We start from the raw sequence: 18,196 nt of genomic DNA, 5'->3' as shown, positions 1-18,196 counted from the left end.
GCCAGATTTTCGTCTTGCATAACTTGATAACTATGTGCTCTGCCAGTGTCATTTTGGTATCATTCGAAAGCTCGCGTGTCTGGCTTTCTTATTCGTCGGTCAGCAACATTTGCGGCGCACAATATTATTGGCCAGTTCGAGCATGTGACCAAGATGGCGAGTTATGATTGGCTCCAAGGACCACGAGCATTCAGACGAAAACAGCCACCATTTTGTCTTCGTCTCCTGACTGCGATACTGGATATGCTGGAGGTCTGACAAAGTTTCGTTCCAGGAATCGATACGGGCAGAAATGTACGAGATGCAGTAAACTTTCAAAAACTATTTAGTTGTCGCAGTCGGCACATGATACCCGTCAGCTCGCTGCTGAAGCTGTACCGCCACTGAACGTTGACACCGCAACTGCTTTGCTGGATCACACACATTTCCACACGCCGGTTACACTCGCGTAAGGATTGAACACGGCTGTCGTAACTGAAGAAGTGGATAAGATGAGAGCACATGAGAAAGCTACGTTTGACAAGATTGCATCTATGACGGCCACGGAGCAAAAGATGTGGAGTTTTTTTTTTTTCAAGGTCCTACTGCCGATAGTGCAACTGTCGCGAAGCCTGCTACTCTATAGGTTGTCGTCGGACTTGCAGCAGTGAACAATCATCTCGGCGTTTTCTTGTGTAATACTTGCAGTGCTTCTGCGTAGCTGGTGCGGAGCAATCAGGATTACGGTCTCGCTACTAAACTGACTGTGGTTTGTGAGATCTGCGCTGAAGTTGCATCGGGACAAAGCTCGTGGTGAATTGAGGGCCCGAAAACGTGTAATCCTTTTGAACTGAACATACAGTGCATGCTATGTCGCCGACCGGCAACAGCCAAACGGCCATGAATGATACCTAGTGGCTACTGATCGCCTTGGGTGCCCTTTTTCAAACTTTCTTTCAATATATCAGTTGTAAAATGTTTTTTTGTTGTATTCTCAAAACCACAATTTTGATGATGATGCCGTATTGGAGGGGCATTATCTCTGCTTCTATTTGTGCTATCACTGTAATTATTATTATTTTTTTTTTCCAGAAAGGCAGAGTTGTAGAGTGCAGATAAATGAAATAATGTTGCATTTATTAGAATTTTTTTAATGTTTCTTTTTTTAGCAGTTAGATGGATTTCTCTCACTGACGTTTGCAATGTTCTTATTTGGTATAAAATTGGCTTGAAACACCATACTTGCTTATTTGCACTCTTTGTTAGTTCCGCATCATTTTTGTATGTCTATATTTATTATGCCATGTGTAGTTTGGCAGATAGCTCACCTGCAAGCAAATTGTGCAATAAAGCTGGATTTATTCAATTTCTGGAAAGTTTTCTCTGCAAGAAAATGTATATTTAAAACCAGCACATCGAAATACATAACCTTGGCAAGTTTCATCAAAATTGAGAAAGAACTTTAAAAAAAGTTTTCAGGCACAGGGTCTTCCCTTAAGCAGTAGTTTGGTTTGTAGTGTAGTAAAGTCAAATCCCCGCCTTAGCGGCGGCCATTGCACATCATGCATTTTGCATCCACATTAATTGTAGCAGCTTATTCCGTACATATGGGTTAGCACATAGTGTTTTCACTTCTCATCGCACAATCGCAGCGGTACGTCATGATTTAAATCACAGCCACAGGTCAGCCCAGCAGAATGAGCCTCAGAGATAAGAACGGCTTCTGCAGGGGGCGCTTGGAAGAGTGATGCCACATCATCATTTCGGTGTTGTGCCAGAGGGTGTTGTGGCCTGTGTTGTGGCATCGTGCAAACTAGGACTCGCATCATGCCGAAGCTCGAACAGAAACCAGGTTCTTGGCATAGAAGAAAAATTGGACATCATTTATGCTATCGAACATGGCACGAAGAAGGCAAGAAAGCGGCGCTGGGACGCGAGAGGGATCTACCGTTGACTTCGGTGTGTGACATTCGGAATGCGAAGAAAAGGTTGCTTGGCAGTGCTGCTGCAACAGCGAAAAAATGTCTGCTACAAGGTTCGACTTTTTGCTATTGTTGCCTCTGTTATTGCCGAAGTGTTGCCTAACGACAGTGATGCGGTTGACACAGAAAGCGACAGCACGGGACGATTCAGGCCCGACAGGAACAGAAGCTGCGTTTTATGTCAGCCTCATGCAGGTGTTGGCTGCGAAGAGGGGGCTGGCGGGAAAGTTGGCTCGCAGCCTAAGTGAATTTGAGGTCGCTGCTAGGCTGCCACGGCATCAAACAAAAATAAGACTTGTCACGTGAGGTGAATAAATACTGCATGTTTTTTGCCCTTTTATCGCACTCTTTACAGAGTTCCGTTTTTGACTGGTAAGTGGGCAATCTCGCGCTGTTTCAGTTAAGCAGTACTACCGTTTATTACATACTTCTTCCGAGCTCCGACCAACTACGGTTTAACGAGGTTTCACTGTACTGTCAATGTATGCACTATATTTCCTTCCTCTTAGAACTGAACAGATGTCGATTGCACTTCGCTGACCGAATGATCACTGCCCTTGTTGATGCAGACCAGAGTTGAGTCACAATTTTAAGCTGCTTGACGATCTTTAGTGACTCTTTTGTAAAAGGCAATTAGGTTGCCGAGATCATGTCATTATTTAACACTGCACACGAAGGGAGAACACACAAATGCAGATATTACTCTTCCTGCTCATCTCTGCGACTAATTTAGCATGCAGTCATGCAGAAAGTCTGAAATATCGAATGGTGCTCGGAAGGCATTCGCAATTTCAGCCATCCTTCTGTTAAATTTATGCAGCAAATGGTGGTGCTGCAGAGTTGTATGAATTGTCAGTTGGCGACTGCATATGGCTGCAACAGGGATGTGAAGGGAATATTCTATTGATTTCTGAGTGTCTTGGTTGTGAATTGCTGGTAAAATATTTGCTTTTGTCGACAGTGTTCAAATCAAAGCGCAGTGAAATGGATTGGGTCGTGAAGCGCAGTGGAGCACACCAACAGGATTCTCTCAACGATGGCTGCGTCAGGTTGAGAGGCCTGCCCTTTGGTTGCTCGAAAGAAGAAATTGCACAGTTCTTTTCGGGTAAGTTCCATCTTCATTAAATTCACACTTTGCTTGCGAGAACTTTTTCTGTGGCAGTGATTGATTGGCCTGCATCATCACTGGGGAAACAAATATAGACTTGTTGAGGAGAAGTAACAAAATGAAGCACTGCTTTAGTGTGCTTACCTGCACTTAAAATATAAGCTCACTGAGATGCAGTATCTTTCAATGAGCACAAAGTCAGCAGTTGCGGATCACTGTCTTCAGGGAGCCTTTATGCAAAACTCAGAAGTGGACTTTACGTATTGCATGTTTTGTGAACTAGGTTGCATTCTAAAGGCACTATAGGGTTGGGGTTCTAGTGTGGACAGCAGAAGAAACAAAGCCTTTAATTTGTATGCATCTTGTCGTGATGTAATGTAATTACCTGTTAAAGAGGAGTGTTCTTTGCATATAATGGTGAAACAGTGGCAGCTGACGTGGCTTTGCTTGCGTTTTTAATGTTTCAAATGCACAAAAAATTTGACCGCTGGAAGTTCAGATGGAGCTGTGAGCATTGTTAGGTATGTTGCATGGCGGCCTTAAGTAGCTAGCTATGTACAGCCGTGTTGTGGTGCATTGGTTTTGTTGATGCGTTAGTGTGCCTCTTTGTGTGCAGCGAAAGCAGAGCGAGTGACAATGTGTTTTTCTCCTATTCTGGGCCTTATTGAAGGGTTGGAGATTGTCCCCAATGGGATTACACTTCCTACCGACTACCAGGGGAGGAGCACGGGGGAAGCTTTTGTGCAGTTTGCCACACGGGATATAGCTGAAAAGGCGATGGGGAAACACAAGGAAAAAATTGGGCACAGGTGGGAACAGAGTGCTACCAGGCGGTCAACTCGTTTGGGCCTCCATTTCTCTCTTCATTTTTCTAGTCTCTGCTGTGCCAATTCTGTGGTGTGTCTCGTACCATGCTGTTTATCGCTGCTTGTATTTTGGCATGTTAGAGCAAATGCACTGATCACTTGTTCCTTCAAAAACTTCAGTTTCAAAAGAAAAAAAACTTCAGTTTTGAGTGCTGCTTGCATAGCTTCATTCCTTTTTATTGTATCTGGCAGTGCTATTGTGAAGTAAAAGCACACTGCACATGTTCAGAACTTTTTTCTGGCATGCTTACAAGGCTATGAAGGCCACTGCTCTTAACGAATTCAGTTTTGTTTTAGAATTTGGCCCAATGTAGTTGAAGAGAGGTCTTAATAGTAATTGAAAAAGGTTGCCAACTGAAGTTAATGCAGAAGCTGGCCATTTAACTATCTTGACTATAGTACTTGCATAGTTCTTACTTCAATTCACTCTGCCTTGTAATGTGCATTTGTACACATTGAAAGGATTTCCTTGAATGAAATTTTTCGTGCATCCTATCCACTTTCTTGTGACATAGTCAAGCAGCATTCAATGATCTATTTTAATCTTGCTTCCTATACCTGTTTTAAAACTGATAATGAGTCTTGGTTAATGCAGTTTCCAATAAACTTCATCAGTGCCATTATGGCACTTTTTTAGCTTTATCTTGATTAGTTGCAATAAGTATTGCTTTCATGAAGCATTTTCCTGTTTGTATATCACACAATTCAGTGTAATTGTTCTAGCCAATTTTATTATTTTTTTTAATCTTTATTGTGTCACCTGTTAAAAGCAAAAAAAATGTTTGCAATTTTGAAATTGCATTCTAAGAGTCACTGTTTCTGATCAAGCTGACACAGATTCTATCGTTGCCAGTTTTACTTTCACGCTGTACGTTTCACATATAAGACATTACTGTGTTCATAAAACCTTATTATTGGCTTAGGTGTTTCCTAAAACTTTGTGGTCAGAGTGCTAAGAAGGCCCCCACCAGGTTTGAACATAGGTAACAGAGAAAATCCTGGTGTGCTCATAGTGTGGTCATAGTAGTCTTTGTGGATTATTGTGCCATGAAAAGAAAATTCCACATGAAAGTGCACCAGTGCTTCACGGTGCAACCACCAGTGCCACTCCTTCAAAAGTATTGTTGCATTGCATGTGTACTGCAGTGTCTGAGGGCATAGGCTCATTGCTGTGAGGGTTAGAAAGAAAAGTCCTTGCAAGCACGGGTTTGAGCAATGGGAGAGAACACCTGTGCAGGGAGGTGAATTTGGACTGTATCTGTTACTGGTCATCCCTTTTTAAAATAATTGCGGGAAAATGCTTCCTGAATGGGGCTTTGCAGTTTCCAGTGTACAGTAACGCCCCATTGATCTATCTTTAGTTCTTGGGATCACACTAGCACATTCCTTACGCAAATCCACATACCTCTATGCTCTTGCGCATTTTCTTACCATTCCTGTGAAAAATGTAAAAGGGCTCTGCTGCATAACTTCTGAGGAAGCTGGGTGAGGTGCCCTTAAGTCAATTTTAATATGTGGTAAGCTTTTGCTTTCACACATGGTGTTTGCGTTTTTAGTGCTTAATATTTGTGAATGGCCTTTAAACTTCATTGGCTATATGTCAGGTGCTATGAAATTGGTTATGCTATCATAGCTTTCCTAATCTGACTGTGCAGCATCTCGGTAGTGGTTTGTTGGGTTGCTATTGCTTGCCAGTTGTGAATTAAACCAAGTTGGAATATAGGCTGCTGTGCATGTCTGCAGACACAAAGCTTTGCAGCCTTATCCCTGTTTAATGTTTTAAAGGGCTTGCAGTAAAGCTGGAATTATTAAACCATTTTTATTTTAAACCTGGTTGTCTCATAATTTGGGACATGCCTAAAATAATTTGGGCGCTTCTGTTGATTTGTTTCAAATGGACAATAGAACCTCACTGAAATGTTTTTAGGAGACAACGAAAAAGGAATGCGTGATCTGGGATAACATGACATCTCATACTGTTTCTGGCAGGCGCTACATAATAGGCAAAAAGCTACTCTCACACAAGATTTCATTTGAAGTCAAATAGAAAACAAACTATTGAAGAAACACTAAATAAAGCTTGTTATTGCTGCTTGGTGGTTAGATTGTAAATTTAACTCTTCTTTGTGGCGTTGTAGCCATCAAGTGCACTAAACAATGCTTGTGTTTTCCATTTGCCACTCTGGTTGAACATTAAGTAATAACAGCCCCTTTTTAAACACTCGCAACCTTTCTTCAGCTTAGTGCAAAGCGTGTGTTAACTCCACGAGGTATCGGAAGACCACAACAGTGTCCGATTGTGCCTTCATCCGTATTTTCTACGGGTGCATAGGTTGACGACATTGTTGGGCAAGCTCAGCGTTTCTGATGTCCTGAAGCCATCATCAAAGGGCACATATTCACTACTACAGTAAAACCTCGTTAAACCGTACCCGCTTAAACAGTAGTTTCGGTTTAAAAGTAGTAAAGTCAATTCCCCGACTCAGCGGCCATTGAACATAATGTATTTAGTATCCGCATAAACCGTACCAGCTTATTGCGTACGCATCGGTTAAAACGTAGCGTTTCCACTTTTCGTCGCGCAAACACGGCGGTGCGTCGTCTCCACCGGGCGGTCCGGCAGAACAACAAGCCTCAGAGATCGGTACAACGGCCTCCAAGCGCCCTGTGCGTTTGCACGTGAAGCCGCATCAACATCAACATCATTTCGACGCCGTGCCAGAAAGCGAGAGAGCGTTATGGCGTCGTGCAAGCGAGGACTCGCGTCATGCCGAAGCTCGGATAAAAAAGACGCTGGGTGCTCAGCATAGAAGAAAAATTAGACATTGTCCGTGCTATCGAACGTGACACGAAGAAGTCGGCGCTGGCCCGCGACATGGATCTGCTGTTGACTACAATGTGTGGCATTTGGAATGCGAAGTTGCTCGGCAGCGCTGCTGCGACCGCGAAGAGATGTCGGCTACGAGGTTCGACTTTTCGCCATCGTTGCCTCTGTTGTTGCCGAAGTGTCGACTAGCGACAGTGATGAGGACGACACGGAAAGCGACAGCACGGGCGATTCAGGCCCGACAGTGGCAGAAGCTGCGCGTTACGTCAGCCTCGTGAATGCAATCGTCGCAACGAGAACAGGGGCGCGATAACGTAACTATTCCAAACGAAAAGTTTTCCGAACTCCAGCACCCGGCAATGAAAAAGGCTGCCCGGAACTTATGCAGCACTAGTGCGCGCGTGCACGGAGAATACGTAACGCCAACGAGGAATCTGCCGTGCGAGTGTTTGCCGAGAGGAGGGGGGCTGGCTGAGAAGCTGGCACGCAGCTTGAGTAAGTTTGAGGCTGCTGTCGTCGTGCTAGGCCGCCGCAGCATCAAACGAAAATAACACTTTTGTCGCGCGAAGTGAATAAATACTGCATGTTTTTTCCCCTTTCATCGCACTCTCTCTGAGTTCCGTTTTCTACAGGTAAGTGGGCGATGTCATGCTATTTCGGTTAAACAGTACTACCGTTTAGTACGTACTTTTTCCGAGCTCCGGCCGACTACGGTTTAACGAGGTTTCACTGTATACGTATCGCAGGCTCCTATTTGCAAACTCATTAATGTCAGTGTATTGCGCATCGGATTTTCCGTCAGTGTTGCACCCTGTTTGTGCTCACCAGAGGCAGTGTTCCACAGTATAGCAAGGAATTGTAATGAGCTCTCGGTTGCACCATTGCAGTTTTTGGATGGAACAGCTGGGAAGGAAACGTAACAAATGGGAAAGTAAAGACATGACCCTTTTGGGAACTTAATAGGAGTGCTGTTTGAGAATGTAAGAGCTGGAACAACGTAACAGACAGGAACACATCTCTGAAGTCCTACTCTATTCAAGTGGTTCTGTTACAAAATTGATGAGATTCACATCTGTACATCTCATAATTTGTTAGCACAGTTGTCTCTCCCACACACTTTTTTCTTCCCTAGTGAAGTTAAGACTAAGTGCAATATGGTTTGGTGAAAATTCCAACTTGGCACTGTTTTATATGTGAAATGGTACAGTACCAAACAATTTACCAAATGTTTAATTTTATGGAGCTGCTTCTGTATTAAAAATGTATCAAGCATTAAAAATTATTAGAAAAAAAAGTCGAGCTGTTAGACAAGGCTTATATTTTTTTTTTTTTTTTTTTTTTGAGCTAGGCTTAGAATTGAAAGCAGCTGTAATTTCTCTTAAAGGAGTGCTTGTTTTGCAGCATTGCTAAATCAAAAATTGTGGAAAGCATAAATCTTTCAGATAAGTGATAACCAGCAGCAGTCTAGGCATAGTGCATGCATATATATTTACTTTCTGGCTCATGCTCACCACTAATTAGTCAAGCCTAATTTAGCCAAAGTAATGTTTGTGGTGCTAATCTGCTGCCTTTGCAAAACGTTTGCTATGTGTTAGGAGATTACTAAAGTGTAAAATGAGCATATCATATAGAATCCGCTTCTAAAAACAGTGGACAACAAGGTGTGCGCAGTGGTTGTGCAGTTTTGTATCCTAAGTTTCTCAGCTTTCTTAATGTGCAGAGCTGCTTGTCCACAGCCCTCTGTATGGTGCAGAGTTGTAATGTTTATAGTTAATTTTCCCAGCAGCTTTGCAATACCCTGGTTTCACTGGTTTTTGACTTGTGCGGAGAGTTGATTGTGCAAAAATGTTTCCTTTGATTTGTTTGTTATGCATGCTTAAGTAACAGCTGTAATGAGAAAAAAAATACCTGGTTGCATTTCTCTGCATACATTGCATGGAAAAATGGTTACGAAGGGCATAATGTGTTTAACTGAGCTGGGTATGAAAAGAGTAGTATCGGCTTAACATAGACCCTTCTCAATAACCTCTACTAAGTACTAAAATACTACTTCTATTTGTCAAAAATGTTTTCTTAGTACAAATGTGGGATAGAACTAATATGGTTAGTTGTAATTGACTGCTGTGCAACAAATGTTGTAAGATATGCCAGTTCTACATCTTTAAAGTCAAACATATATCTTTGAAGTGCTTCTAAAGCTGTATATAATTCTTGGAACAAACGGGGTGTAATATTGAGTCATGGAACTTAAAAAATCTATGCTGTAGAGTTCTATGCTTAGATTTAATGGCTTTTGCTCAGCAACTCTTCCAAAGCTGTATAAATGGAGGTATAACTAAAATGTAGTGCATGTAGTCTTGTGCTAACCTCTTATTGGTGCTTATCAAAGAATTGCTAGAAAGCAGCATTCACTAAGGAACAAAGTAGGCAGAATCTTTAGGGCTGTTGGCCCTTTTATACCTGGTTCAGACGAACAAATTTAGTGGCACTTTGCTGATCATCAGTTTAGAGGCAGGTGCTAGATGGCAAAGTTAAGTCATTTGGGATTGATGACAATGATCTGTGGAGCCCTAAGGCTTTTGTCAGAATTTAGTTTTAGAAAGCTTTTATCATGCGTAACAATTCTTATTTACAAGAACATTTACAATAAAAAACATGCTACAATCTCATTAACTCGTCAATTTGCTATGAGCCATTACAACCAAAAAGCATATCTAGATTCCACTGTCACATGAAGGATTTGACGAATGTCAAGAGTGGATGGTTCAAGCTTGTTGGCTTCACTGATGTCACAGAGATGCTCATTACATTGGAATTACGAAAAATTGGTCTTAGATTTAATGCAAACTCTGCGCTAAGCATTTAAATGTATTCTTAAAGCTCTGCTATTGAGACTACACACTTCAGCGCAACAAACTGAGTTCGTCGAACATACTCGCTGCCAAGTGTTGCGCAACCTTTCCATCAGACACCCTGCAAATGACACTAACGGCGATGTGCAGTTGCTTGAATGTCTCTAAATTTGCCCCTCTGATCCGGGTATTAGTGTTTCTTGTCGCTAGCCTTTGTTCCTTTGTATGCAAACTTCTATTTACTAAATATGTTTACCACAAACAATGTGTGCATCAGCAAGGTAACAAAGGTGGTAGCACGTGGACAGACGTGTGTGTGTGCGTGTGTGTGTGTGCGCGTGCGCACTAAAAAGGCATGTGCTGATTGTCACTTAACAGTATGTGGTACTGAAGTGTTGGCACATTTGAGCATTTTAACTCTTTCAGGGTTCATTTTTTCCGCCATATGCAACCGCCTAGGGTTGATTTTTTTATTGCAGATTCCAATTCTTCTTGGGGACCTATATAGAAAAAAATATTTGCCGTAATTTTTCTAGCGTGACCGTAAAGTGAGAAAAAAAATTTTGCGTTGGTATATATGTGTACTCTTCATTCATGATTAACAACAATAAAAAAGGAAATAAGCTTATTTGATGCATTGTTATACAGTCGGAACCCGCGATAACGAAATACCGCAACAACGAAATTCCCGCGACAACGAAATATTTTCGTATCCCCGGCGAACGCCCATAGGATTCAATGCATTTCGTACCTCTCGGCAACAAAATTTGCCGGAACGTAACTCCGCATATTGCGTAAGGCTAGCAGGCTCCAAAATGTGCTCAAATGCGATTGTTTTGCATTAAAATTGCGTAAAATACCACCACATTACACTTGCGTGGGCGCCGGAAGCGATCAGTGCGCTGGAAACACGTCATGGCCGCCATCTTGTTTGTTGATCGCAACGAGCGGCACGCACGTTGCTACCGACATGTGACGACGGTGTTTGCGTGCCTACCAGGCGAGATCGTTGTTCGAAACGCGCGCTCATTTTGCGTTCCCCGCATTTGACGACTCGGCGAGGCCTAGTCCAATCGCGTGAGGCGAGACTGAACGCAAACTGGACGCGCGTTTCGAACAACAATCCCCGATCGCGTCAGTGCACTGCGTAATGTGCGCCTTGGTGGGAAAAATGCAGCAAAAACAAAGAAATCCACGTCCCACCTACGTGGAATTGTTTATGGCGCTTGAGATGGCGGTCGCGGCATATGGAGTGTCACCCAGGGGGCCATGATTGACCGATCGTCCGGGAATGCGCATCCCTTGCTTCAAGAACGCTGGTTTTGGTGCCACCCGACAGGCATTGTGTGCGGATTCTGCGCCGGATGTAGATTTGCGCGAAAGGGCCGTTATCTCGATCGTTTGCTTTCGCGTACACGAGATACGATCACTTTTGCGATCGGCACCGGCCGCGTCGGCGCCTACGGGCAACAGCCTGCGCTGGAGAAATGCTGCTGCATGCGCTGTTGCTCTGCGTCCGGTGCCCAGTTACGCAAAATCTCGGCAAGTGATCGCATCTCCGAAAGCAGTTGACCGTAAATTCTGCGTTACGGCACTACTGCCACTGCTGGTCGACGCATGCAGCACACTTTGTACTGTCAACAATGCAGTTCTATATCCTCGAGCAAAGCTTGCAAAGTAAGCTAACAGAATTTGGACAGTAACGTTTTGTTCTGCGATGCATTACCTATCTGTGCTGTCTCTTTTCGCAACAACGAAATTCTCGCGACAGCGAATTTTTTCGCGTTTCCCGCCGATTTCGTTATTGCGAGGTTCAACTGTACACATAGTTCAAGGAAATGCGCACACGAGAATATTTCGCATCTCAAATGTTCCTGATCTTACACTAGTACATACATCCATAGCGAAATCGAACTGCTTAGGTGCACACACTCAAGAAAACTGGCTGTGTGTGTGCCTGTCAAAAAAGCAAAACATGCGACAAACTTCCGATAATCTTCATCTTATCGCCAACCAGAGGCAATTAAATTTCGTGAGCCTTCGAAAAAGAAAATCAGAAACGCATGCATGGCGGCATCCTTCCTATGCGCACCCCTGTGAGCACTACACAAGCAAGAAACAAGTGATCGCCGTTTGAGCGATTAGTAACGAGATAGCCATCAGTTTTGCAAGCGCAAGAAGCTGAAACCGCCTGCGGAACAAAACCCAAACCGCTGCCCGCACGCGCGCTCCATTGCGCGAGCGGTAGTATATAGACACGCCGGAGCAAACTACTAGCTCTAAAACAAACCATGCAACGAAAACCGAGAGTGGGAGGTGCACGAAAATTTTCCTGTATTCCCACATAGTGGCAGCACATAAAAGAAAAGAAAAAGTTAGGATTTAAATGTACCGACGGCGCCGAAAATATACGGCATAGACTATTTTGGACTTGTTCCTGGCACCTTATATTTACGTCATTGACCCTGAAAGGGTTAAGACTTGTAGGTGTATCATCTTATGTTGAGTCACCTGCTTCAGGAAGGAATAACCATGTCTTAATGTAGTGCATTTGCGTTACTAGTGCCAGCAGACATAGCAGATGAAATTATCACCAAATAACAATATAAATCTTTGTATGAAAGTTGGGCTTGTGTAAAGGCAAGTCTTTTTACAGGCCAACGTAATGAAATGTATTTCCACTGTAAAATGCTGTTGGGCGTGCAGTGTGGCCTGCCACTGCAGTGTGCCGTCCCGATGGGTGACGTACACAAGTGTAGGGAGAGCTGAGCATGAACTTTACCTGTGCGAGTTATGCTAACCTATCAGTAAAAAGAAAAACTCACATAGGCATAGGAGAGTCATTGCCTTTTAGTGAGACTTTCAAAGGCATCACCTTCATGTGCATTACGCACAAGTTAGTACCTAACATGGTGGCGTAGTCACTAAGGCATTTTACTGCTGATCAGGACGCTGCATGTTCAATTCCAAGCCACAACGGTTGCATGTCAATGTGGGCGGAATGGGGAAACCCTCAGCTAGTTGCAGTTAATCTGGAGCCTTCCACTGCCGCGTCTCTCGTAGCCCCAGTGTTGCTTTAAGACATTAAACCCTATAAATCAGTGAATGAATCCAGCAAAAGTTCAGCCACTTCAAGCAGCTGCATCCTCTTTTTAATAGCGTCATCACCAACAAAAGTGGAATTAGTGGTAATTCTCCAAGTTGCATATGATCTTATGTGCTGCCACTTGGATCCTGTTTTCGACTGGCTAAAGCTTTGCTCTAGAGGTTTTACATGAGTTAACAGGGCGCCTGTTGCAGTATTGCTACAATGCATACCAGGTCATCTGTGCCCTGGACAAATGATGGTGCATGTGGCAATGAAACTATTGCCTTTTCATTTCGTCTGCACAGCCTCCAAAATTTGTATCAAACTCTAGTCTCGTAAGCCAAACAAGGGAGCGTTACTACTGTTACTGTTGCCATGCTGAGTTTTGCTGACACATTGAGCCCAGAGGCAATACACATAAAAAAAAAATTCACATAAGTTGCCCCATTCGCAGTTCTCAGAAAAAAAATTCATTATACCCTTTAAAATATGCTAAATCCTTCAGTGCTGAAGTTGCAGTAGAATTATTGAAGTTTGTCAGTACACCAGGTTAGTTAAATCACTAGCTGTCACTGCACTAACAGTAGTTAATAAGATTTAGTCCCCAAACCCTGTAGCATAATTCACTTACTGTATTAATTGGTGATTACAACACATTTGCTGATGCTCACTGCTGTTGAATACATGTATCTTGACAATGACGCAGGTGGTCAAAAGGTTTCGTTTTTGCTCGACTCTACACCATCTGCGCTTTCACGTTTTCAGTAGTTTTGTCATCACATAGTGCTGTGCTGGTTTTACTGGCTCGCGAAACTCTCACATACTGCAAGTAGCAGAGAATTCAACTTCCATGTGATGTCGTGGGGTGCCTGAACGGTCCACGCCATTTGACCAAAAAGCAGCTGCAGGAGCGAATCTACCACTCTGTCTTGGCTCGGTTTTTCCATGGCCGCGCATTTGTATTTTCGGCGAAAAACCGTACTGCCCTCTGTCGGGTGGCATTTAACTCGGGCAGCAGCAAAGGGCGGTGATGGAGTATGTAATAACGCCACTTCCCCGCTTGGGTGACAGGAGATATGAATTCTGAAAAAGGTGTTCAGACCCTTCAGATACAGTTTTCTTGCAAACTAAGTCTGTACGAAACAAGCGTTCCAAGGTTTCTGGAATGGTATTTCAACAGTCCACATTGACTTAGTACAGTAGAACCCCACTGTTACGTTCCTAACTGCTGCGTTTTCCCGGCTGCTACGTCGTTTTCATCCGGTCCCGGCATAGCTTCCATAGGATCCAATGTATAAGGAACCCCGCTGTTACGTAGTAGCTGTGAAAATGTTCCCGCATGATGCGTTGCAACTCGAACCCGCCTGGGCTAAAGTAGGCAACGCACTCCAACCGCCATTTTGGCTTTTGACGAGTTTTGACCGAGCTTGGCCAGGCTTGGCAATGGAACTGGCTGCAAAAAGCCGCACGGCAATTCGAGAGGCCGCCACTAGGTGGCCATTCGTGAAAAATGCTCTCACTTCATCACTGTGATTACGGTCACTGCATGGTTGTTGGACGGGTCGACTCACGGAGGAAGGAAACTCGGGAGAGGCCCTGACGTCACTCTTTGTGAAGCTAAAGTGAAGCCGGAAGTTGGCGTTGCTCCGCCTATCGGGCCAGCTCTCCTCTCTTGTTTACATTTCTCCCACGCCGCGCTGCGCGCAACCGGGCTGCTCGGACGCACGCGCTCCGCAGCAATACTAAACAATTGTTAGCATGATTACGCCAAAGAGGGCAAAATTTCCCGCGGATATTCCTTCGTCTGTTGCCATTGGCGTGGCGCGGTGACGAGACGGAGCACGAGCCGCATGATGCCGGGGAGTTGCCAAATCCTAGCTTTGGAGAAGCTGTCGCGGCTATGGACCTCCTCCACAGGTACGTCGCACCTCACAGCGACGCTGACAGCAATGCGGCCTTCCAGGCTATTAGAAACATGTGGTGATTTCTAGCGAGCGAAAGAAACGGCAAGCCACCATTCTAGACTTTTTTAAGTCCTAAGCACACTCTGTGAAAATAAATTGTCCATAGTTGAAGCTGCACTTTTTTTTTTCATTTTCGGAGCTTTCCTCACTGTTGCGTTTTCCCGGCTGTTACATTCTTTTCCCCGGTCCGGTGAAAAACGTATGAACGGGGTTCCACTGTATTTACCTTTAGTGTCCCTTTAAATAAAGTTGTCATAATGCAATTGTGCTCGATGCTACTTCAGTTATATCAGTTGCAGTGCTTGCCTAATGCATCACTGTAGATGTGTGACCCAATTCTCAGGGATTTAGGGCTTTGCACTTGCTCAAAGTCCCTAAAATAACTTCAGGGCCATTCCGTGTCTTCTATGCCTCCCCTTCTCTTGCACATTCTGTTGATGGCTGATAACAATGACCATGTTGAACGTGCACATGTCCTTTGCACTCACTGATTGGTTTGCAAGTCAACCTGACGCAGTGGTGACGGTCTCAAGCCACACAGTGACCATGTCTCAAAATAGCATTTGACAGGATAATCGGCTGAAATGGGTGCGCTGCATTCCAAAAGAAACAATAGAGGGCCAGCGTTATTCTGTGTCCAGTATGGTAAACAAAAGAATGAGTGATGTTCCACTGTGTGCTCACTACAATAATAAGGGGAATACCGTATTTGCATGAATTTAATGTGCACATTTCTTCTCTCGCTTTCTTTTTTTTTTTAATGTCTCAAAATTGCCTGCTCATTACAATTGGACGCAAAACCAAAGCTGTTTGCTGCATTGGTAACAACCTGCCATAATACGCAGCGTCATTGCCATTACGAGAAGGTCGCAGAACACTTTGTTGTTTTGTTGAAGGTTGCTGTGGGTTCATTTTGTGCTGTACTGTGACCTTTTCCCCAAAATTTCGTATGAATCTGCATCAGATGTGTTGGCATACGTGACCACCAGCATTTCTGGCAGCATGCCAAGCTTGCTATCTGCGCAGAGTGCCCCGCATGCTGTTGGCCGCCTATTTTGATAAGTCTGATTATGAGTCGCATAAAGTCTTGTGAAAGTAATAGCACGAGAATACTGCCTTGTTTGCTTGGTCTCAGTGACCAATGAAACGCTAATGGTGATGCTACGCTCCTCTTACATTATGCATGCTTGTTTTTAAAAAAGAAAGTGTCAATTCTGTAAAGATTCTGCACGTCTCATTCTTTTTTTCTGATCGACAATGTGGGGCATACCATGTTCTTTTATAAATTGGGCACACTTTACATTTCGACGCATGTTAGATGTACACTATTAGTTTCTAACTTTAGGCTTGCAAAAATTGGTTGTGCATTGGAATTGTGCAAATATGGTACTCTCTGAGCTCGAGCCCTAGGTAGCACTGTCGGTGTGGTTCAGGGAGTGAAAAGGCGCAATGGATGAAATGGTTCTACTTCAGCCATTCTAGGGACCTTGAATGTCCATCGCTAACGGTGTCGGAAAGCATGTCTCGTACGGCATTTCTGTGCAGGCTCGCTACATATAAATTGCACTCTATAGTATATTATAGTTTGAGGTGGTTTGCCTGTGATGCTATTGTGCTCACTTACTCGTCAAGTCTGGTGTTGTCGAAGTTTCATTATGACTCGGGATAGCATCTTATCCTTTCATACCTGCTTTATTTGACAATCGTTTTTCTTGTGCTAGTGCACAGTAAATGTTGACTGGTAATCATTCAAAGGTGAGTAGTCATGTTCAAGTTGTCAAATAAATGGTGTTATTTTTGGCACCATTTGTTCCTTCTTGCTTCTTCATGATTACTCTCCCAGTTCGAACAGTCACCCTAATACTCATATCGGGGATTTGGCACATATGGAATGGGTGTGATTGTACGGCGAATGGTTGTTTTTTACTTAAGGTTATTCAGGCCATGGTTATTTTTGGCTGTGCATCTTCTGCACATATTTTCACTGCACCCCTTGCAGTGAAAAAACACACATTAAAAATTAAATTTCTTGCCCACTGAAACGGTGTTTTGCTATATATACTGAACTTCGTCTCCACCATGTTTGATTCTTAGCCGAGCATGAGGGCTACTCTCAGTGATGAACGCCGCATTCTACTTGCAGTCGGTGTTAGATGACCCTGCTTATTGTTTGCACTCCATTTCTGATAGTGAGAATTAGATTGTAGAGTTGCGTTACTATACACTGTCAAATTCCTGCATTGCATGTACCCTGTCAGATCTACGCATGTAGTGTCAGCTAAGACAGCTGCCCTGTCATTGTGCCATCAAAGGTGGCAAGGCATGTATACAATTGCTACTACTACATCATTGAAGTGGTTCTCTGGATATTTCTTGCATCTATTCATAGCAAAAAAAAAATCCTAAGTATACTCAGTTTTGTATATGTCAGGGTGATCCAGAGCATTCCAAACAGTCAAACCCGGATATATTGAGCCACGCACGACGAATTATTGTCTATAATGAACAGCAGTAAAATCCCCTTGAAAATTTTTGGATAAAATTATTTTATGTATTGAATTAGCTATATATCGCACTTGTTTGTGATCCCCTTCAGATATAATATATCTGGGTTTGGCTGTACAAGTTTGTTAATTCACCTTGCATTAATAGTAATGATTCCTTCCCCACAACCAGCTAACTATATTACTGTTTTTATTATAGATAGCGCATTTTGCTATGAGATGCTCTTGTGTGTGTGTGTTTGGGTGTCTGAGAGTGACACGCACAGTCTGTACATGTGTTTTCCACATGTGTACATTGGTCTCAAATAAATAGTTCCGTTTTCAAGGTAACTGTATAGAGCTAATTTCTTGCCTTCGAGGGAATGTTAGAGCATTGAACGAAATAGTGGAATATTGAGAGGGGTCTGTGGATTAGTTAAACATTAAGTTCAGTTGAAGGTTTAAAAACTGCTATAGAAATTGAACAGAAGTGTGTGTGTGTGTATATAATATATATATATATATATATATATATGTGTGTGTGTGTGTGTGTGTGTGTATTTTTTTTTTTTTTTCTGACTAAGATCAGTTGAAGAAATAGCTTCGTTTCACAGGATACTGCGCAGTACACTTCATCCATGTTCTTTTGTATTGAAATTAATTTTTCTAATCCATATGCGAAAAACAAAGATGGTAGAACAACGGCAAAATGCTCTTGAGGCTTAATGTTGGCACTGTCAGTCATGAATTGGTGATTTTGGCTGTCGGTATGCGTCAGCAATTTCTATTTAATGTTGAGTTCCTATTTCTTTATTGTTTTGTCAAATGCCCTGCTCACTTGTTTTTAAAGTCCCAAGGTAGGGAGTTCTATTTAGGGTGTAAAATAATCCTAGTCATGGCACAGTTGTGCCTGCATATTTTTGACCATGTGCACTAGTAAAGTGGGCATTTTATGCCAGTTTTCCAACATGGCTTAGAAAAGACAGGCCCACTTTTGTGTGCAACAATAGTAGGTGCAAATTTATTTGGCCTTGTGTCATGCTTTGA

General features: G+C 43.2%; 1 protein-coding gene across 1 annotated transcript in view; it reads left to right on the top strand.

Annotated features, from left to right (window-relative positions):
• glo (heterogeneous nuclear ribonucleoprotein glorund) overlaps positions 1 to 18,196 on the top strand; it is a 40,747-nt gene that overhangs the window by 8,869 nt on the left and 13,682 nt on the right. The window contains exons 4-5 of the mRNA XM_050195842.3: positions 2,923 to 3,066; positions 3,740 to 3,878. Of these exons, the coding sequence (XP_050051799.1) occupies positions 2,923 to 3,066; positions 3,740 to 3,878 (283 nt within the window). The remainder of the gene's footprint in view (positions 1 to 2,922; positions 3,067 to 3,739; positions 3,879 to 18,196) is intronic.

Source organism: Dermacentor andersoni, chromosome 1 (genome assembly GCF_023375885.2).
Source record: "Dermacentor andersoni chromosome 1, qqDerAnde1_hic_scaffold, whole genome shotgun sequence".
NCBI lineage: Eukaryota > Metazoa > Arthropoda > Arachnida > Ixodida > Ixodidae > Dermacentor > Dermacentor andersoni.
This window is presented reverse-complemented; position numbering and strand designations above follow the sequence as displayed.